Source organism: Mauremys mutica, chromosome 1 (assembly GCF_020497125.1).
Source record: "Mauremys mutica isolate MM-2020 ecotype Southern chromosome 1, ASM2049712v1, whole genome shotgun sequence".
Taxonomy (NCBI): Eukaryota; Metazoa; Chordata; order Testudines; family Geoemydidae; genus Mauremys; species Mauremys mutica.
In genome coordinates this window covers 132,098,653-132,120,868 of record NC_059072.1, presented here as the reverse complement: position 1 = coordinate 132,120,868, position 22,216 = coordinate 132,098,653, and the positions used below count along the sequence as shown (strand labels likewise).

General features: G+C 44.5%; 1 protein-coding gene across 6 annotated transcripts in view; it reads right to left on the bottom strand.

Moving 5' to 3' along the window:
• The window catches only part of CCDC91 (coiled-coil domain containing 91), a 341,433-nt gene that overhangs the window by 132,671 nt on the left and 186,546 nt on the right, over positions 1 to 22,216 (bottom strand). For all 6 annotated transcript variants that reach the window (XM_044996321.1, XM_044996330.1, XM_044996304.1 and 3 more), the window contains one exon: positions 8,091 to 8,198. In XM_044996321.1, coding sequence (XP_044852256.1) covers positions 8,091 to 8,198 — 108 coding nt within the window. The remainder of the gene's footprint in view (positions 1 to 8,090; positions 8,199 to 22,216) is intronic.

The following is a 22,216-nucleotide window of genomic DNA, read 5'->3' as shown; positions in this document are numbered from 1 at the left end:
CAATCTCTTACCTAGCAGCCTAAATTTGGCCTCCAGGTCCTCTCTTCTATCCTTCCCTATGTCATTGGTACCTACATGTACCACGACCACCGGCTTCTCCCCAGCACTATACATAAATCTATCTAGATGTCTCAAGAGATCTGAAACCTTTGCACTAGACAGGCAAGTCATCATGCGGTTCTCCCGGCCATTGCAAACCCAGCTATCCATGTTTCTAATGATCAAATTGCCCATTAGTAATACCTGTCTCTTTCTAATAGCTGGAGTTCTCTCCCCTGGAGAGGTATCCTCAGTGCAAGAGGATACCATGACATCATCTGGAAGGAAGGTCCCAACTATGGGATTGTTTCCCTCTGCTCCAGTTAGATGCTCTTCTTCCCTGGGACTTTCATCCTCTTCAACAACACAGGCTGTCAGACCGGGGGTGGGACAGTTCTACTGTGTCTCGGAAAGTCTCATCTATACACCTCTCTGTCTCCCTCAGCTCCTCCAGTTCATCTACTCTGGTCTCCGAAGCCCATACACGGTCTCTGAGGGCCAGCAGCTCCTTGCACCGAATGCACACATATGCCACCTACCCATAGGACAGATAATCATACATGCTGCATTGGGTGCAATAAACTGGGTAGCCCTCACTCTGTTGCTGGACTTCTGCCTGCAATCTTTTTACTCCAGCAGCTGGTTCCTTTGTTGTTGTTTTGTTTACATCAAAGGGGTGGTTTTGGTTTTTAAGTTTAAAGAATCTTGAGTTCTAGCCCCTGCTCACACTTCCCCTGTAAACTCCCTTGCAAAACTCCCATTAGCTGTTCCTGTTCATTAACTCCTCTGGTCGCTTAGAAGCGGGCTTTTTAAAGCCCTGGTCTCCCTGAGTAGCCTTACCCGCTGGTTAAGGGTTGATGGGTGCTAAAAGGCTTAGGGATCACAGCCTTGTTAAGAAGTTCTCAGCCTCGCCTAGCAGGCCACTAGGCTCAGCACACACACGGTCTGCACATGGACCCCAAACAAACAGAGCACATGGTATATTTCAGTCAAGCAGCAAGCACGCCACAAACACAGATACACACACTACAGACAACCAACTTACCCCAAAGGTCACATAATCGCTCCTCCTTCACCTGGAGAACTACCTCGCAAAACTACTCTGTTAGCTGCTCCTGTTCACTAGCTCCTCTGATCGCCGAGGAGCTCGCTTTTTAAAGCCCTGGTCTTCCTGAATAGCCCTGAGTAGCCCCACCCCCTGGTTAAGGGTTGAGGGGTGCTAAAAGGCTTAGGGATCTCAATTAGTTCTTCATTAATGCAATTTAGTTCCTTGAAGGTTTTTATTTATTCCCTAAAAAAGGCAAAATATCCAAATGGAAAAAGCTAAGGATGATAATCATAATAGGTTCCCCCTCACCAACATCCAAGCAGAAGAACATTTATCAAACTGTCTAGATGCACCCCTTTTATTTACTATTGTTCCCTTGGCAGAATAGGGAAATAGGAGTAATATTAAGTCAAGACAAAGTTTTAAAATAAAAATTAGGGTGGTAGGGCATCCTGGCCGGGTCCTCTTTCTTTGATCATCACCTCTGCAGCAACCAGGCTAAGTTTCTGCTCCAGGGATTCTCGACTTGCCCTGGGAGATGGGAGAGTTCTCTTTTGGGAGGAAAAGAGTGAGATGCAAACAAAGGGACAAAAAGTAGAAAATATTTTGTTGAAGGAAGAAGATTCATTTCAATTATGATCGACAGTCCATTGGTTGGTTTTCTTTTTAAAAAGGTGATGTGACCCAATCAGGTTATAATCCATTTTTGGAGCTGTTCTTCATGCAATATCTTTTCTGTGGTGTAAAGAGAAAACAGGGCATCTCTTCTATGGTTTCCTATTTGTAAAATGCACATCATTACTGGAGGTTAGTTTCCAGAAGCCAAAGCCTATAAAACTGTGTGTAAATGTCTTGGGACATCCCAATTCCACTTGCAAAATATCAGTGTAAAGCAACCAACAAATACCTGCTTGGAACATCTTTCTAGGGTCTTTGTTTTGTTTCTTTTTAAAGGTTCTGTACAGACCCTTCTGTTTGCTGAAGGTTAATGTTGGTTAAACTCATTGGTTAGCTTTACAGAGATAGGTATTTCTTCTCAGGTTGAAATTTCTGTATCAGACATATTGGTGAAAAAAAAAGTTACTATTTTGTAATTTGCTTTGCTACATGCAAAAATCTTTCCACATTATCTGATATATTTCAAAACATAATCAATCATCCAGCCCATCACACAGCTATATAAATGTTATTTGAGTTATCTGTTCCCCTACGGTCTTAGCTTGGCTCAACACCAGAAGGATGAAACAGTTGTATAAATCTTTAACCTCTACATTTGCACCGGTTTATTCTTTCTTCAATTATGAGGTTGGAATTGCTTGTGCTTATTTTTGTTGTGTGCCTTGGTGCACTTTTAAACAAGCACTTAAGTTTTTGGCTATTCAGGTTTATATATTAGTTATGTTTGCCTTCAAGATATCACTTCACTTTAGCTTCTCAACACAACTTAAAAGGTTTTACAGCTTTTAATATGATTCATAAACACCTTTGATAACTCTGATGCTTATAAGTTAAGTATGTTAATTAAATTAACATTTCTTATTTAAAATAAGAAATGTATTTTGTTATTATGATCCCCTCACAAAGGATGGGTAATAAGGTAATTCAAGATACGGTATGTGGGTGCCAAGGTATTATCAATAATCTACATATACAATACAGTTTTTCATACTAATTCTTTTCCTTATATAAATGAGATCTCCAATGAAAAGGGATTTTTATTTCTTAAGTCTTGATTAGTCTATCAAATGATAAATATCTTTCATATTATAATGTAAGCCAAATCAAAAAGGAAAAAAAAATCTTCATCCATTAATATAGATGTTTGTAGCAATTAGTTTGATTCTTTCTCAGTTTTAAAATCATCATCTACAAAGCACAGAAAACAACGTATGCATGCTTTACCAGGTTTTCAGGCCTATAACTCATAACTACCATTAATAAAATTAATATTACATATTTTAACGCCACAAAACAGTGTCAATTAGAGGACTGGGTTGTGTTGTAGAGACACAACAACCAGGAATTAGACTAACACAAATTCATTTCACATAATACACCAAACAATAGGGTTCTTTTGCTCAAAGAAGTTTATTTGTTTTCAGTATTTTGCTTCATTCAATTACTTATTTCCTACCACTGCTTTCAATTTTAAGCATTTTGAGTGAAATATATTCATACGCTGATGTTTGGTAACATTAAACAGTAACCACCACTTAGCAGTAATGATGAACAGTTCTCACATTTTCTACAGCAGGGAATGAGAAACCTATTAACGTTAACACAGTTGAGACTATAAAATACATATAGCTTTATATAGGACCATATTATCAGATACCCTTCCCACTTTCCAGAAATTTTCAGACTGTCAAACTGATTTTCAACTCCAGTCTCTCTTGTCTTTTCAACTCACGACAGTCAATTCTACTCACTAGCTATGTAACTTTCATCAATCATTCGGGATTCCAGCCACTCCCCTTTCCTTCTAGGCTTGCAGACAATAGCTTTTATTTGTTTCTTAACAGGCATAAAAATAAAAATGATGTTCTATCACTTTCCTTCTCAACCTTATTAAATACTTAATGTTTTCATTCACAGATTGAGAGTCTAATGGAACCAGTAAGCTCTTGAAAACCAGACTGAACTTTTAGTTTGCCCACCACCATGCTGCAATGCAGTGTTTTTATAATTCCATTCTTTCAGTAAGATCAGAAACATGCACTGAAGTATTACATATACTGTACCAGCAATAAAAATAAAAATGTAACAAACAATAAAGATATTTGTCATCATTTCTATGTAATGATACATGTTCCTCACCCCCTCATTTTTTCTTCCCTCACTCTTCTCCAAACAAGAACATAATACAGTTTGTTCTCTCATTTACAAATTCAGGAACATTCCAGCTAAACCTATGTTTTCCTCCCCAACGTCCCCACAACACTAACATCTTCAGCAATATCAGTGTAAAAGTATCAGCCTATAAAACTGTTTGTTACAACCATCTGACATTCAGTTCTCAATCTAGTTCCTTATGAATGGATTTTGGAAGGAGCAACTCTAAGACAACCTTCAGTTTATCAGAGGCACTACCTTCCTACCACACTGTTGCTGCTTTATAAATAATAAAATAAATAAATAAATGATAATTAGATCTTACATAGCACTTTTGATCCACAGATCACAAAGTTCTTTACAAAGGGGGTAAGCAGTATTATTGCCATTATTATCGCCAGATGGAAAAACTGAAACACAGGGAGATGAAGTGTCTTGCCCAAGGTCATAATACTTAATACTTAAAACATAATACTTAATAAAGAGTTAAGGGAAAAAAAGGATATGTTCTTTTTTAGAGTCTAATCCTGCTTTTATTGAAGTCAGTGTTAAAATTTCCAGTGACTTCAGTTGGAGCTGTTTCAGGCCTTTCTGCATGCATTAAGAGAATATAACCATGCTGTATAAATATGTAGTCCTGCTAATTATGTTTGCTGGGCAGAGACGCATGTACAGGAAATACTATATACAAAAATTAAAAAATTAAAACAAATATCTAAGTAGAGGATAAACTTGATAACGGATAGAAACCACAGACACTCATGTATCCCACAGGTCTTGAAAAAAACTGATGAGTCAACAGCATTACTGAATGTAAATGCTGTTTTACTAAAACTAACACTTAATAGATTCCAAGGTAGAAAAGACAACTATGATTCTCTAGTCTGCCCTCCTGCATAACACAGACCTCCCCCAAAATAATTCCTAGAGGGCATCTTTTAGAAAAACATCCGATTTTGATTTAAAAATTACCTGTGATGGAGAATCCATGCTGACCCATGTTAAGTCATCCTAACGGTTAATTACGTTCACCATTAAAAAAATTATGCCTTATTTCCAGTTTGAATTCTAGCTTCAACTTCCAGCCATTGGATTCTGTTGCGTCTTTCTCTGCCAGATTGCAGAGCGCATTATTAAATATTTGTTCCCCATGTAGATACTTACAGACTCAAATCAAATAACTCATTAAGCTTTTCTTTGTTAAGATAAATAGACTGAGTTCTTTGAGACTATCACTCTAAGGTGAGGGTTCTCACAACAAATTGTTTGGTGACTTCAGAGTGTGGCCACCAACTCTTGCTGGTGGCTGCTCTGACACTTTTTTCCCTAAAATATTTAACTAACTTTAGGAAAAACAAATAAATATGCATGTATACACACCCAGATCATTGTAATTTATTTATGTAGGGCTCAATAAAAATAATGCTGTGAAAAGTGATATTTATATTTTTGTTAATATCACTTTTCACAGCAAGTCCTGGCAAGTTAAGACCTGGATGGAGGGGTGGAAGGTGAGGCAGCAGAGGCCAAGGGCAATGGATGGGGGGGTCCTGCCACCACGTGGTCAGAGATGTGGGTTGGCGCTGGTGCCCAGGGCCAGCACCCATGAGAGCTTAGGGTCGGTGCCTGCAGTTGCGTGGCCAGGGCTGGGGATCAGCACCCACTGCCATGCAGCCAGGGATCAGCACCCAGAGCTGGCGCCGACTGCTATGCGACTGGGGTCAGGGGTCGGCACCCTGGGTTGATGCTTGGGGTCTGCACCTGCTGTTACACAGCCGGGGCTAGGGTCCATATTCTGAGCCAGCACCTGCCGGAACCTGGGGTTGGTGCCCACTGCTGCATGACCGGGAGTGGGGATCTGCACCCAGGGCTGGCGCCTGCGGCTGGTGATCTGCACCCATTGCCAGCACCTGCCAGAACCCAGGGTAGACATCCAGGAGCAGTGTCCGGGGTCAGTGGCCAGGGCTGGTGGTCAGAGTGTGCAGCTCGGGGTTGCTGGCCACCAGGGTTTGGGGCTGGCACTAGGGGTCTGTGCCTGCTGTCGCATCCAAAGGCAGTGCCCGCTAGAGCCAAAGGCCAGCATCGGGGATCTGCACCCAGAACTGGCAGCCGCTGGAGCTCAGGATCGGCGCTTGGGGTCGGAACGCATAGACGGGGATCAGCACCTGGGGCCAGCAACCACTGGTGGGATTGGGGGTTGTCACCATGCAGCCAGAGCTGGGGATCGGAGCCTGTCAACATGTGGCCAGGGGTTGGAGTCTGAAGCCCCATGGCTGGAGCCCTAGTCTGCAGCCAGGCTCCCTAAGTTCCCAATGCCCAACCACCCCAGGGCTGACGTCCAGGCCCCACTGAGCCCCTCTCCCCTCCCCGGCTTCCAGGAGAGAACTCTCCTTACTCCTTCAGCATTCTGCCCCACCTGTCTCCGGAGCCGGGCAGAGTGGCGCATCCAGGAGGAACAGGGAGGGTGGGGGTGGGGCTGACGCTTTACCACCACCCCAACATCACCTGTCGTGGCCACAGGAGAAACCCCCTGGTGGCTGCATTTGAGAAACGGTGCTCTAAGGCAAGTTTTCTAATTTCCATCACAGAATTTCACTGTTTGTTTGCTTTCATCCCCTCACTTTAGTACTTATTCTGCACACTGTACCATTACCATTAGGGATAGTAAAAGCATGCTTGAATTAAATAAGAACAGATGAGGACTGTCACAACAAACTAGAGGTGATCCTTTTCTAAGGTTCAAAAAGCACACACACAAAAAACTTCCTGTCCCCCAAGGTTTGATGCTTCTTTCCACTTCCTGGTTTGAGATGGAAACATCAGATACGATAGCAATATTTCTGACTCAACTAGAATCAAGAAATATCAACAATGTTACAAGAAAGCCTATTCTCACAGAATTTTCAGCTTTTCTGAGGTTCATCTAGCCCTAATACTCAACAATAATATATTACATCAGCAGTGCAATGATTGTGGATACTGTGACAGAAAAAGGCAAAACATTTAATAAAAAGTTTGAATCCATTTTAGGATATTTTTAGGCATAGCTGTAGGGCATGCATTCAAGAGCACTGTAGTTCTGTGCAATGTTCTCCTTGTCCAAGGATGAATTACTTTTTCCAAAGTGCTCTGTACCTTTCCATTATACTATTTACACAGATGACTACATGCTTGTAGCAAACTCTTCAGCTGATATGGTCATAACAGGGAGACGGTTGTAAAATACCTGAGAGAATGCTGAAATTAATCGACTAAATATCCAATTATCTTTACCTTTCTGTATTATACTGTGAAATAATATTTCAAGTGTACATTAGCTATATTTAGATCTTTAATTTACCATCACTCACAAATGAAAAACGAAAACCAAAAAACTTCTACTAGTCATTTTAGAAGAATTGTTCCTAGCAGTACTTAAAAGTAATTGCAATACAAACAACCTGAGAATGGCTTTTCAAGATTAGCCAACAGAAAATGTTATATTTATACCTTATGTATAGAGCTTATTTGGTTAATAATTTAAATAAACTCAAGCAAGACTTTGCCAATAATAAAACAAGTTCCAAAAGTTTAAATAATCATTAGACCATTAACATGGACCAGCAGCTTTAAATACTTGTTGTATAATCTTCTTTTTTATCATTGATGTCATATTAATTGCAGTGGTTTCACAGAAATAAAAATAGATTTGGACGGTAGCTGTTAGAATGACCATTTTATAGGTTGCAGCACACATTTATTTGTGTCTGTTCCATAGAAATCTGATCTTTGCTTGAAGTCCATTATAGTAAATAAAATTCAGGCTTAAGAAATATTGAATCTTTTCTTTGCAGCTATATAAAATTATACAGTTAATAAAGGAATAAATCTTACACTCCAAGCTTCCTTCTCTTTGGTGCTGTGTCCCTCTGGGATCTTGGTTAGACAGTTTAGAAAGCTATAATGCACATTTGCACCCTAACGAGTTAGGAGGTATGGTTACGTTCCCATCTCTTTTTGCCTGTAATTATTGTTATCCCAAGGATATTATACTGAAGACTGATGTTTTGTGATGATTTTTTTCAACACAGACAAAAGAAAGTGAATGAAAATCATAATGCTTTTTGTAGCGCAAAACATATTCATATAGTCTATGAACATGTGTATCTGTGTGGACAAGTGCTTGTATTACCTGAGCATTCAGCAGTTCCTCACACTTGTATGAGTGTTTTTCAATTGCAGCTATGTACTGCTTTTCAATGGCTTCTTCTTGCTTCTGAACTGTAGACTGCAATAGTGCCTGGAAACGAATACAGCAGACCAGTTTCAAAACAGAAGACACACTTGAGTATTTCTGACACACTGCAAATTAACTAACTTTTGTATATAACTGAAATCTGATACTCAGCTGCACCCACAAAACAGAAATGTGCAACTACTGAAGTACTTTTCTATATATGACTACTTTTCATTTTTAGATATATATCTTTCTTTAGCCAGGATTATATTTTTTGGCTTTCATGTTTCCTACACACACCTTTTGCATAAAAGAAGGCAACTCACAGATGATAGAGAGGGTGAGTAGTCCTGTTAAACATACTCAGTTTAGTGGGACCACACAAGATGAGAAGCATATGAAAGCTGCTGAAAAAAAAAAAGCCAGACATATTTCACTGGCTGACAAAACTCCACATCCTCTTGGCACACTGTAAGATCCCATGGGCCAAGCATGATCTTCACAACCACAACTCAACTAAAAGCAGATGGAAATTCTGAGTAGTTTAAAACATAAAAGCAATGCCCCCCCAGGAAGTTCACACTCTTATGTGAAGAGGTGGAAGTCACAGTGTGGAAAAGTCAAAGTGCCAAGACAATATTAAAAAGATAATAAAATTAGGGACATTATACAGATATTTGATCTTAGCTATGCAAAGGTTAAAGAATCTGTATGCAAAGGGAAAAAACTAAAACAGATCACAAGAGAAGCCAAATCACCATTTGTAGGAATTACATCCACCTACTTTCTTTAAGATGATGCTGGTATTTTTACCTTCACTTCACATACTCCTGTGCTATACATGTCTTCAATAGTATATGCTATTTATATGTCCCTTCTTTCTAGAATATGTACTGTACTATTTATACTCACTACAGCAAATTCTATTTTTAAATAGTAATCTGTGTATTAAACTACTTGCAATTACAATGTAAGTTAAAACAGACTCAAAATTTATAGAAAACAGATTTTTGGCACACATATGCAGAGAAGCAAAAAAAGGCCAAATTATTTAGATAAGTTTTGTTTTGAAAGTAAGTTTGCTTGGTGGGAAACAATAATAATTAAATAAGATGTTGAATAAATGCAAAAAAAAACCTGGGACAAAAATATTTGTACAGCTTTTGGTCTATCTTCCAACATTTTCCAATAATTAGCTTTGTTTTGCAAACATTACTGTTCTTCAGGATGACTACTGCTGTAACTCAGTAGCAGTTTTACTGAAGCAAAAGAAAAAAAAACTTGTAAATTAAAAAAAAGTGACAGATGGTGCTCGACATGAGGTTTAATCAAAATGCAAGAATAAGTTTAGTGGCTTTTCCACTGGCTTATGCTCGTCTTTAAAAGTAAAGATTGTTTTGCAGATTGATTGTTCATCTTCTGCATTGATACAAATTCAGACAATCATAAAAACTTAATTCTCAAAAGACTCCAACTTATGCCTGAAAAATTCACAAAAGTCTACTTTAGTTGGGGTAAAATCCCATAATGAATACATTCAAATGGATATAAACCAATGAGAAACCTTATTCAAGGGCTTACTACAGGAACAGAATGCCAGTTGTACATTAAAACATAAAAGGTATAAAAGCAAAGATAAATATAAAGGGTCAAATTCTTCTCTAACTGAAGTCAACAGGAAAGACCCAATTGATTTCAACAAGTGCAGGATGTGGTCCTCCCTTATCCGCAAACCATGCCTTCTAGTACAGGTTCAACTGAATACTCTTGAGTATGTAGGAGCTAACAGAGTTCCCATGTAAATTATTTAACCAGTGGTCTAAGTCTATTTTCAGTAGCTGTCACTGAAAACAAAACCAGAAGTATTAGACTGCAAAAAGTAACAACCCACCATGTTGGGGGTTTTTTTGTTTTTTGTTTTAAACACAATGAAAAGCTATTGTATGTTCTGATAATAAAGTAACTTTGTCTCTTTTAGGATTGATTTTATCAAGAATCTCAAGAGTGTGATTTTAAACACATACAGGGAGTCAAAATATAATTTCTAAATATAACTTGGAAAAATGATTTTGGGGGATGTGTTCTACTCTTAAGAGAATACATTAGCATTACAATACACTCAATTTAGCCTAGTGAGGAATGATCACAATTGTTAGTATCAGTAAATAAGGAAGTTTATTCAATAAAATATTAATTCTACTCTTCATTACATTTAAAGGATGGCACAGAAATATGGCATTATACCACATACTACAGTTGTATCTTGCCCTGCGCCCAAATGATATAGACTGTTCTAAGACATCCCTCCCCATAGTATGTAGATTGCAGTCTTCTACTTTGTAATTTATCTCTGTTAAAGAAGTTGCCTAAAGATAAGAAGTGCCAGGAAATACTATGAATTCTGTGATGAGACTTAAAACTTTATAGAAATTAGATGTTTCCCATCATATATTAGTCTATAGACAGAGACAGACAGATAGATATAGTAGGTGGTCAGATACTTCAGTGTTCACTGTCTATAGTGTCATAAAGTGGAAAGAATATGCTCCCTCTGTATGCTCCTGAAAAGCCCAAAGTTTAAACGTTTTGGCATCATACTCTTTGCCTAATCATCTTATGTAATTATATAGAAACGTGCCACAATGATCCTTTAAGGCGTGCATCATCTTGGAATGGTAGCCTTTTCTATTAAAGGTATTCATTGGCTTGGTGAGATGAATATAGAGTGCACATGAAGAACTGTCTATAGCTCCAACACATTAAGGCAGCTATACTTCCTGAAATCACTACAAAAACTCAAGCATAATTCAATCATAAAGCACAGTAACACTTGATATTAGAGCAGTCAAGTGATTAAAAAAGTAATTGCAATTAATCACACAATTAAAAAAATTAATCACGATTAATCACATTGTTAAACAATAATAGAATGCCATTTATTTAAATATTTTAGATGTTTTCTACATTTCAAATATATTGATTTAAATTACCACAGAATACGAAGTGTACAGTGCTCACTTTATATTAATTTTTATTGAAAATATTTGAACTGTAAAAACCGAAATAGTATTTTTCAATTCACCTAAGTACTGTAGTGCAATCTCTTTATCATGAAAGTTGAACTTACAAATGTAGAATTATGTACCAAAAAAAAAATACATTCAAAAATAAAACAAATGTAAAACTTTAGAGCCTACAAATCCACTCAGTTCTACTTCTTGTTCAGCCAAACGCTCAAACAAACAAGTTTGTTTACATTTGCAGGGATAACGCTGCCTGCTTCTTGTTTACAATGTCACCTGAAAGCGAGAAGAGGCATTTGCATGGCACTGTTGTAGCCAGCATCACGAGATATCTATGTGCCAGATGCGCTAAAGATTCATATGTACTTTCATGCTTCAACCACCATTCCAGAGGACATATATCCATGCTGATGACGGGTTCTGATCAATAATGATCCAAAGCAGTGTGGACTGATGCATGTTGATTTTCATCATGAGTCAGAGGCCACATGCAGAAGGTTGATTTTCTTTTCCGGTGGTTCGGTTGTGTAGCTTCCGCATCGGAGTGTTGCTCTTTTAAGACTTCTGAAAGCATGCTCCACACCTCGTCCCGCTCAGATTTTGGAAGGAATTTCAGATTCTTAAACCTTGGGTCAAGTGCTATAGCTATCTTTAAAAATCTCACTTTGGTACCTTCTTTGCATTTTGTCAAATCTGCACTGAAAGTGTTCTTAAAATGAACAACATGTGCTGGGTCATCATCCAAGACTGCTATAACATGAAATATATGACAGAATGCAGGTAAAACAGAGCGGGAGACACACAATTCTCTCCCAAGGCGTTCAGTCACAAATTTCATTAACACTTTTTTTTAATGAGCATCATCAGCATGGAAGCATGTCCTCTGGAATGGTGGCCGAAGCATGAAGGGGCATACAAATGTTTATTATATCTAGCACTTAAATAACTTGCAATGCTTGATACAAAAGTGCCATGTGAAAAGACGGTTACTCACCGTAGTAACTGTTGTTGTTCGAGATGTGTTGCTCCTATCCATTCCAGTTAGGTGTGCGCGCCGCGCGTGCACGGCATCTCAGAACTTTTTTACCCTAGCAACTCCGGCAGGCCGGCTGGGCGCCCCCTGGAGTGGCGCCGCTATGGCGCCGGATATATACCCCAGCCGGCCCGTCCGCTCCTCAGTTCCTTCTTGCCGGCTACTCCAACAGTGGGGAAGGAGGGCGGGTCTGGAATGGATAGGAGCAACACATCTCGAACAACAACAGTTACTACGGTGAGTAACCGTCTTTTCTTCTTCGAGTGATTGCTCCTATGCATTCCAGTTAGGTGATTCCCAAGCCTTACCTAGGTGGTGGGGTCGGAGTGAGACGTGGCGGAGTGTAATACCGCGGAGCCGAAGGCTGCGTCGTCTCGAGACTGTTGCACCAACGCGTAATGGGAGGTGAAGGTATGGACCGAAGACCAGGGGGCCGCTCGACAGATGTCCTGGATGGGGACATGGGCCAGGAAGGCGGCCGACGCGGCGTGCGCTCTCGTGGAGTGAGCGGTGAGGCGGCATGGCGGCACGCGAGCAAGCTCGTAGCAGGTCCGGATACACGCAGTGACCCAAGAGGAAATCCGCTGGGAGGATATCGGCTCGCCTTTCATGCGGTCAGCAACCGCTACGAACAGCTGGGGCGAACGCCGGAAGGGTTTAGTCCGCTCGATGTAGAAAGCGAGCGCCCTGCGGACGTCGAGGGTGTGCAGCTGTTGCTCCCGAGGCGAGGCATGCGGCTTCGGGAAGAACACCGGGAGGAAGATCTCCTGGTTGAGGTGGAAGGCCGACACCACCTTTGGGAGGAAGGCCGGATGTGGTCGAAGCTGCACCTTGTCCCCGTGGAAGACGGTGTATGGCGGACCAACCGTCAGAGCGCGGAGCTCAGAAACTCGTCTCGCTGATGTAATGGCGACGAGGAAGGCCGTCTTCCAGGAGAGGTAGAGCAGGGAGCATGTGACCAAGGGCTCGAAGGGGGGACCCATCAGCTTGGCCAGCACGGGGTTCAAATCCCAGGTCGGAGCAGGCCGCCGCACCGGCGGGTACAAGCGGTCCAGGCCTTTAAGGAAGCGGGAAACCATCAGGTTGGAGAAGATGGACCGACCTTCCACAGATGGACGAAAGGCGGACACCGCTGCCAGGTGAACCCTCAAGGAGGAGACCGCAAGACCTTGCTCCTTAAGGTACCAGAGGTAGTCCAGGATAGTAGGGACAGGGACTACGAAGGGATTGAGGCCTCGTTGGTCACACCAGAGCGCGAACCGCTTCCATTTCGTCAGATAGGTGGAGCGAGTGGAAGGCTTTCTGCTCTCTAGCAGGACTTGCTGTACTGCCGCTGAACAGTCCCTCTCTGCGTGGGTCAACCACTCAGGTACCAAGCTGTAAGATGAAGGGACTGCAGGCTCGGATGGCGGAGCCTGCCGAAGTCCTGGGTGATGAGGTCCGGCCACAACGGAAGGGGGATGAGGTCCCGAACGGAGAGCTCGAGCAGCAGGGAGTACCAATGCTGCCTCGGCCAGGCCGGAGCTACGAGAATGATGGCGGCTCTGTCCCTCCGCAGCTTCTGAAGCACTCGGTGAACGAGCGGGAACGGAGGGAAGGCGTAGAACAGGCGATCCTTCCATGAATACAGGAAGGCGTCCGACAGGGAGCCCGGCGAGTGACCCCGGAACGAGCAAAACAGGTGGCACTTCCTGTTTTCCTTGGACGCGAATAGGTCTACTTGGGGAAACCCCCACCTCTGGAAGATCGTGTGTACAACGTCGGGGCGGAGAGACCACTCGTGAGAGAGGAACGACCTGCTGAGATGGTCGGCCAGCGTGTTCTGCACTCCCGGAAGAAAGGACGCTTCCAGGTGAATGGAGTGGGTCACGCAGAAGTCCCACAGGAGCATCGCTTCCTTGCAGAGGAGGGAGGAGCGGGCTCCGCCCTGCTTGTTCACGTAGAACATTGCTGTTGTATTGTCCGTGAACACTGTCACACAGCGGCCTTGCAGGTGGGTGCAGAAGGTGCGACAGGCCAGACGGATCGCTCGCAGCTCGCGTACATTGATGTGGAGAGCGAGCTCCTGCGGCGACCACAGACCCTGGGTGTGAAGGTCACCCAGGTGAGCCCCCCAACCGAGCGCTGAGGCATCTGTGGTCAGCGTGGCGGACGGGCGAGGCGGATGGAACGGGACTCCCGCACAGACGACCTGCGGGTCTAGCCACCAGTTGAGGGAGTCGAGGGTCGGCCTGGAGACTGTGACCACCATATCGATGGGATCTCGATGCGGTCGGTACACCGACGCGAGCCAAGACTGGAACGGGCGGAGGCGGAGCCGCGCGTACGCGGTGACATACGTGCATGATGCCATGTGGCCTAGGAGGCGGAGGCAGGAGCGCACCGTCGTGGTCGGGAAGGAGACGAGGTCCCGGATGATGGAGACCATGGTCTGATGTCAAGATTGCGGTAGGCAGGCTCGGGCTATCACGGAGTCGAGGACCGCTCCAATGAACTCCACCCGCTGTGACGGAACCAAAGTGGACTTCTCGGCGTTGACGAGAAGTCCAAGCCGCCGGAAGAGGGACAGTATGTCTGTCAACTGGCCCATCACCAGCTGTCGAGACTGACCGCGAACCAGCCAGTCGTCGAGATACGGGTAGACATGTACCTGACGACGGCGGAGGGCTGCGGCAACCACCGCCATGCATTTGGTAAATACCCTCGGTGCGGTGGAGAGCCCGAACGGCAACACGGCGAACTGGTAGTGGGCGTTGTTGACCACAAACCGGAGGTAACGTCGGTGAGGAGGATAAATTGCGACATGGAAGTAGGCGTCCTTCATGTCGAGGGCGGCAAACCAGTCTCCCGGATCCAGAGAGGGAATGATGGTCCCCAAGGTGACCATGCGAAACTTGGGCTTGAGCAGGTACTTGTTCAGCTCACGAAGGTCCAGGATAGGACGTAGCCCCCCTTTCGCTTTGGGGATGAGAAAATAACGGGAGTAGAATCCCCTGCCCCGCCTGTCTTGAGGCACTGCTTCTATGGCACCCACGCTCAACAGAGTCTGAACCTCTTGTAGGAGGACTTGCTCGTGAGAGGGGTCCCTGAAGAGGGACAGGGAGGGTGGGTGGGAAGGCGGGGGTGAAACAAATTGAAGGCGGTATCCCGACTGGACTGTTTGAAGCACCCAGTTGTCTGATGTTAATTGGGACCACGCCGAAAAGAAATGGGAAAGGCGGTTGTAAAATAAAGGGGAAGGATCCGGTAGGGAGAGTGATGGGCCGTCCTCGAGCGTCCCATCAAAAGGCCTGCTTGGCCCCCTGAGGGGCCTTGGAAGAGGCCTGGCCCTGGCTACGCCGATTGCCGGAAGGACGACGGCGATTTTGAGCTGGTCACCGGCTATTGTACGGCCGATAGCGTTGCTGGTAGAAGGGCTGGGAGGGTTGCTGCCGGAAGGACCTGCGCTGCGTTGCCGGCGTGTGCATCCCTAGGGTGCGAATGGCAACGCGACCGTCCTTTAGGGTCTGGATCCGGGAATCCGTCTTCTCTGAGAAGAGACCCTGCGTGTCAAAGGGCAGGTCCTGCAGTGTATATTGCACCTGCGGTGGCAGGGTGGAGGACTGCAGCCAGGCGATGCGCCGCATCGACACGCCGGAGGCTAAGGTCCGAGCTCCAGAGTCCGCAGCGTCGAGGGCGGCCGTGATGGAGGACCTAGATGATCTCCTTCCCTCGTCTAACATCGCCGTGAACTCCTGGCGGGAGGCTGATGGCAGGAGCTCCGTGAACTTCGCCAGGGACGTCAGGATATCATAGACGTACCTGGCGAGGAGGACCATCTGGTTGGCGATACGCATCTGTAGGCCACCCGCCGAGTAGACCTTGCGGCCTAGCAGGTCCATGCGCCGGGCGTCTTTGGACTTAGGGGCAGGTTGAACGTGCCTCTCGCGGTCGTTAACCGATTGCACGACCAAGGAGTCCGGGGTCGGGTGGGTATAAAGATACTCATAGCCCGTAGGGGGAACTGAGTATTTACGCTCAACCCCGTGGGCCGTGGGAGGGATGGAAGCGGGTGTTTGCCAAAGCGTGGTGGCGTTCTTTTGGATTGTTTTCACAAAGGGCAACGCCACGCGCACGGGAGCGTCCGCGCCAACCACGTTGGTAATGGGGTCCTCGTCCTCTTGGACCTCCGCTACTGGGAGATCCATGGCCGTCGCCACCCGGCGAAGTAGGTCCTGGTGGGCCTTCAGGTCAATGGGCGGCGGCTCCTTGGTTGAAGCACCGGCCACCGCCTCGTCCGGGGAGGACGATGAGGACAAGCCCTGCATGACAGCCTCCTCCGCAGGGGCTGCTGACTGCGCCTCGGCTGGGTCGTGCTGCATGGAGGACCGGTGGTCCGGCGGAACGGAGGGCTCGCATCGAGGTGAAGGGGCTGGCTGGCTAACCGTTGCCTCGGGGACCCTGCGCTCGGAGGCCGAGTCTCTCGGGGGAAACGGTACTCCCTGTGCTTCATACTGGGCCCAGGGAACCCAGAAGCCCCACTTTTGAGCCCCTTGAGGATCGCCGTGTGGGGTCGGTGGCAAGTGCGGGTTGCTGTCAGCGCCGGAGGCCACCGATGCTGGGAGGGATGGCCAAGGAGGTGCTGAGGCGCTGATGGATTGTACCGCCGAAGGCGGCAGTCTGTCCGCAGATGGTGCCGAGAAACGGTGCCGAGAAACGGTGCCTGTCCATTCGGTACCGGGACGGTGACCGAGACCGTCGGCCACCGCGGTGCCGGGAGCTCGACCGGTGCCGGGAGCTCGACCGGGAGCGGGATCTGCGGTGCCGGGAGTGGCTGCGGGAGTCGCGGTGCCGGGAACGGTGCCGGGACTGAGACCTCCGACGGTGCCGACGTGACGGCGATCGGGACCTGGATCAGTGCCGGGAGTGCGACCGGTACCGGGATGATGAACGGTACCGGGACTCCGACCGGCGTCGGGATGGCGACCGGTACTGGGACGGCGAGCGGTGCCGAGATCGGGATCGGCGGGATGGCGACCTTCTTCGGGACCGGGAGCGTGACCGGGACCGTCGTCTGTGCCGGCGGTCCGCGGAGGGCGGCCAGATCATCATCGCCGGCTTTCCAACAGACGCGACAGCCCGCACCGGTGGTGCCGGGGGCCGGAGGCTCGGTGCCTCTACGAGCTGTATCAGCTCACGAGCCGCGGAGAATGTCTCCGGCGTCGATGGCAATCGTGGCTCAACCGCGGACGGTGCCGGGGAGCGTGGCGGTGCCGGACTCAACGGCCCTTGCGGCGCCGGAGTCAACGGCCCGGTGCCCGCCTGGTGCACGGTCACCGCGAGAGTCGCAGGTGGCGCAACAGTCTTGGCTGAGTCCTCAGCGCGGGACTTAGCGATCGCCTTCGCCAGCCTGCGCTTCCTAGCAGGCGAAAGGGAGCGGTGCCGGGTCTTCGCGGTTGCTGGCTGAGGCTGCGGCGCCGCGGTGCCGGAACGGCTCGGAGCAGCGGGTGCGCTCTGCACCGATGAGGCTCTCGGTGCCGGCGCGGCCGGTGCCGGGGGCTGTAGCGACGCCTCCATGAGGAGCTGCTTAAGTCTATAGTCCCGCTCCCTACGTGTTCTCGGCTTGAAGGCAGAACAGATCTGACACTTGTCTGTCCGATGACCCTCGCCGAGGCAACAAAGACAGGCGTCGTGCGGGTCCCCGATGGGCATAGGCCTCTGGCAGATTGCGCAGGGCTTAAAGCCCGGTGCCTTGGGCATGAGCCCGCACCGGGAGAGGAAAGGGAGGGGAAACCCCCCTAACCTTATCACTAAAACCTAACTAACTAACTATAACAACTATCTACACGAACTATGAACTAACTATATACAAAAAACCTTTAGCGAGAGCTAGGGTAGTGGAGGACAGAGAGCACTCCACAGTTCCAACTGGCCGTCACGGGCGGTAAGAAGGAACTGAGGAGCGGACGGGCCGGCTGGGGTATATATCCGGCGCCATAGCGGCGCCACTCCAGGGGGCGCCCAGCCGGCCCGCCGGAGTTGCTAGGGTAAAAAAGTTCCGAGATGCCGTGCACGCGCGGCGCGCACACCTAACTGGAATGCATAGGAGCAATCACTCGAAGAAGAACGCCTATTCTCACTTTCAGGTGACATTGTAAATAAGAATTGGGCAGTATTATTTCCTGTAAACGTAAACAAACTTGTTTGTCTTAGCGACTGGCTGAACAAGAAGTAGGTCTGAGTAGACTTGTAGGCTCTAAAGTTTTACATTGTTTTGTTTTTGAGTGTAGATAAGAAACAAAAAAAATCCTACATTTGTAAGTTGCACTTTCATGATAAAGAGATTGTACTACTGTTCTTGTATGAGGTGAATTGAAAAATACTATTTCATTTGTTCATTTTTACAGTGCAAATATTTGTAATAAAAATAATATAAAGTGAGCTCTGTACAATTTATATTCTGGGCTGTAATTAAAAACAATACATTTGAAAATGTAGAAAAATATCCAAAAATATTTAATAAGTTTGAACTGATATTCTATAGTTTAACAGTGTGATTAAAACTGCGATTAATCACAGTTAATTTTTTTGAGTTAGTCGGTTGAGTTAACTGCAATTAATTGGTATCAAGCCCTACTTTATATATTTAAATGCATACTTGCAGCACAACAGCACCAACCTCAAATTTGTGCCCTACTGACCAAAAATGATTTGGGGTAGCCAGCTTTGATAGTCTAAACTCCCATTTTCCACAATGGATGAAGCTCTCATCCTGTAAAAGCAGCAGAGTGTCCTGTGGCACCTTATAGGCTAACAGACGTTTTGGAGCATGAGCGTCTGATGAAGTGGGTATTCACCTACGAAAGCTCATGCTCCAAAACATCTGTTAGCCTATAAGGTGCCACAGGACTCTTTGCTGCTTTTACAGATCCAGACTAACACGGCTACCCCTCTGATACTCTCATCCTGGTGGCCTAACACTGATGGTGAGGACAGCTCTCCACTTTGACCCATCTCAAGTCTCATGGACAACTCTTTTTCATCAATCTGTTGTCACTGTCTTGATGTAAAAGTGGCACTCCACTAGTAATAATTTTCTTCCAATAGCTCACAGTCAGTTAGGCCACGGATAGAGGAGAATGGAGCCCCACAGACAACTGCAGCATGCAGTACTGGTCTCAGTTTCTGGCTCTCCGCATGTATTGTCAGACCACCTTCTAGATCCTAAAAACTAATCTTCAAGTGCCTTTAGTAGTTTTTCTTTTAAAACCAAAGCTGAACTCTGGCTGTTTTAGCCTGGTCTTCATTAGGAAATTATGGTACAGAAATAGCTTCCCAATGAGTTATAAGAACTTTTCTTTTTCTCTCATAATTCCCTCAGACTCCCAAAATCTTTTCCAACTCTCCCACAAGTCACTGTTTCAGGGAACTGTGAAAAGGACTGTGGGTCATGTATCTAAGGGCAGTGTGCCTGCATTTAAAAGAGATAGCCATGCACGAACATAGGGAAGAAATGGACCCAGAAAAGAATAGCTAGCATGAACCCTAGTTCATTAGGCAACTGTATGGTTCTCTAGGGTAGAGACACTGTAAAATATATTCATTCTTAGCATTAAATGAAAATAAGCCTTTATTTGTATTTTCTCATATTCCTGAAAACAAGAACTATTAAATCTCAATACCGACTAATTGGCAATCAGCTATATTTCCTTAAACTATATCCTGTGCACTTGGCTTTGTAACATTTACTTCTTCCACTATATTCATATGCTCCATTTTATCATGACTAGACTGGGAAAAAAAACAAGGATGAAGAAAACTAAGAATTAATGTCCAAACTGATTTTAACTGACTGGATTTGGCTCATGAGACAGCTCTTAGTTTCCAACTTGGCATAATCTTCAATAACTTTGCTGGCTAATCAAAGATACAATTTCGCCAAGTTTTAAGTCTCAGACTTCAATCTATAGCTATGTTGGCTTATAGATCAGAAAAAGAAAGTGATAGTTGGATTTGTTGTTTGATTTAAAAAAAAAACACACACACACACACAACCACCCAAAACCCTCTGATCAACATGCCAGTGCTATAACTGAGGTAGAAAATGCAGTTAATTTGGTGCATTTGGGAAAGGACACAATAGACTGGCTGTCTGAGATGCCTTTCCATTGGTCTATCTTAGAAAAAAAGGTTGAAAGATTGTTATGTAGGATTTCAAATAGAACACAAAGTTGTAATTTAAAGTCAACCATGGAGGGGGTGAGGATGGCGACAATGAATTAAGATAAATTTGGGATGCAGTATGCAAGGTGTTACACATTACCAGACTTGTTAAAAAAAATGATAAAAACCAACATAAAAATTGGCTTTTTGACAAAGACTTTTTTCCCCTCTTTTGTCCCTTATTCTCTGAACTTTTTAAAACAATTCTACCTACACACCTTTTAATAGTGGAAAAAATTATAAAAGGAAGAAAATGGGGGAACAAACAACAGAAAGAAAAAGATTCAGAACAAAACAAATTTATTATTAACTATTAATTACATTTTTTAAAAAGTACAAATATTTCCTTTAATATTTAAGAGATGAGTCGCCTTTATGGTATTACTCAGTCTTATTGCTCACCTTCTACACTTTGTCTTACATAGAGTGGATCGAGACACACAAGCTCCAACAGCGCTAAGGTTTCATATTTCTCAACATGCAATTTCTTGCACTGATGAACTCCAAAGGGAGCCAGCCCTTTTGTCCCATCCTCTTCGGGACCCAGGATGTGGACTCTCACCCAAATGTCCAAGAATTGGAATTTTATTTAATTTCAATTTAAATGAGACAGCACTGAAAATTTTCCTCATATGTCTTACTTATTTTAGGTTATTCTGCTCCTCTGCCTTAACGTCTGTTTGAATTACAGTGCAGAAGTCCAGTTCAAAAGAAAATATGGTGAACTATGGTGTATATCTGAAAAAAGGAAATTAAATATAATCTACAGCACGGGTTGGCAACCTTTCAGAAGTGGTGTGCCGAGTCTTCGTTTATTCACTCTAATTTAAGGTTTCACGTGCCAGTAATACATTTTAACATTTTTAGAAGGTCTCTTTCTGTAAGTCTATAATATATAACTAAACTATTGTTGTATGTAAAGTAAATAAGGTTTTTTAAATGTTTAAGAAGCTTAATTTAAAATTAAATAAAAATGCAGAGCCCCCTAAACTGGTGGCCAGGACCCGGAGGCAGTGTGAGTGCCACTGAAAAATCAGCTTATGTGCCGCCTTTGGCACATGTGCCATAGGTTGCCTACCCCTGATTTACAGTAACGATGCTATTAATGGAGGAGGATCTAGAAGTCAAAGTATGTAAGAGTGTGATAAGAGTTACTGCTGGCTTTCTTGTCAAAGGATTCTAGTAATGAGTTTAGCTCAAACTCCAAAACCTTCTCACAGTGTAAATATATTTTATGCCATGTACATTTATAAATTAAGAATGTATATAATCTCCGTCCCTCATTGCTCATGCCAAACTGCTTCAGTCTGCCAGAACTGGATGTTCTGATCTATTTATAAGTCACAATGCTGCACTCCAAAATACATTTGAGAGATAGTCTCCCAATTGCAATCGGGTCACCAAAAGCTGTCCATGGAGAGTTGGCTTGTCTTATGATACTGTGCTAGTTGTTTTGTGGCAGACAATTTGTTCCCAGTCTTTGCTTTATTTCTTGTGGCTTAATTGCCTTTTGTTTCAAGTATATATAAAGAGAAGGCATCTCTTCTAGATCTGTATTTACCCAAACCTGCTAAGGGGGAAAAGATGAAGATTAGATTTCGGATTTTGCAACCTTTTTAGAACCAGTAACAGTAGACCTTAACTAATTTGAATAATAAAGAGCAGAGTTAGGGTGGCATGGATGGCTTTTCTGATAACAATATTACACATTTACATATATTATCTATCCAACACTTATCTCCACTACTGCTAAGAGAATAATCTGTTTACATTTTTTTTGTCTCGACTTCTACATCTTTAGGTGACAAACATATTTCAGATTA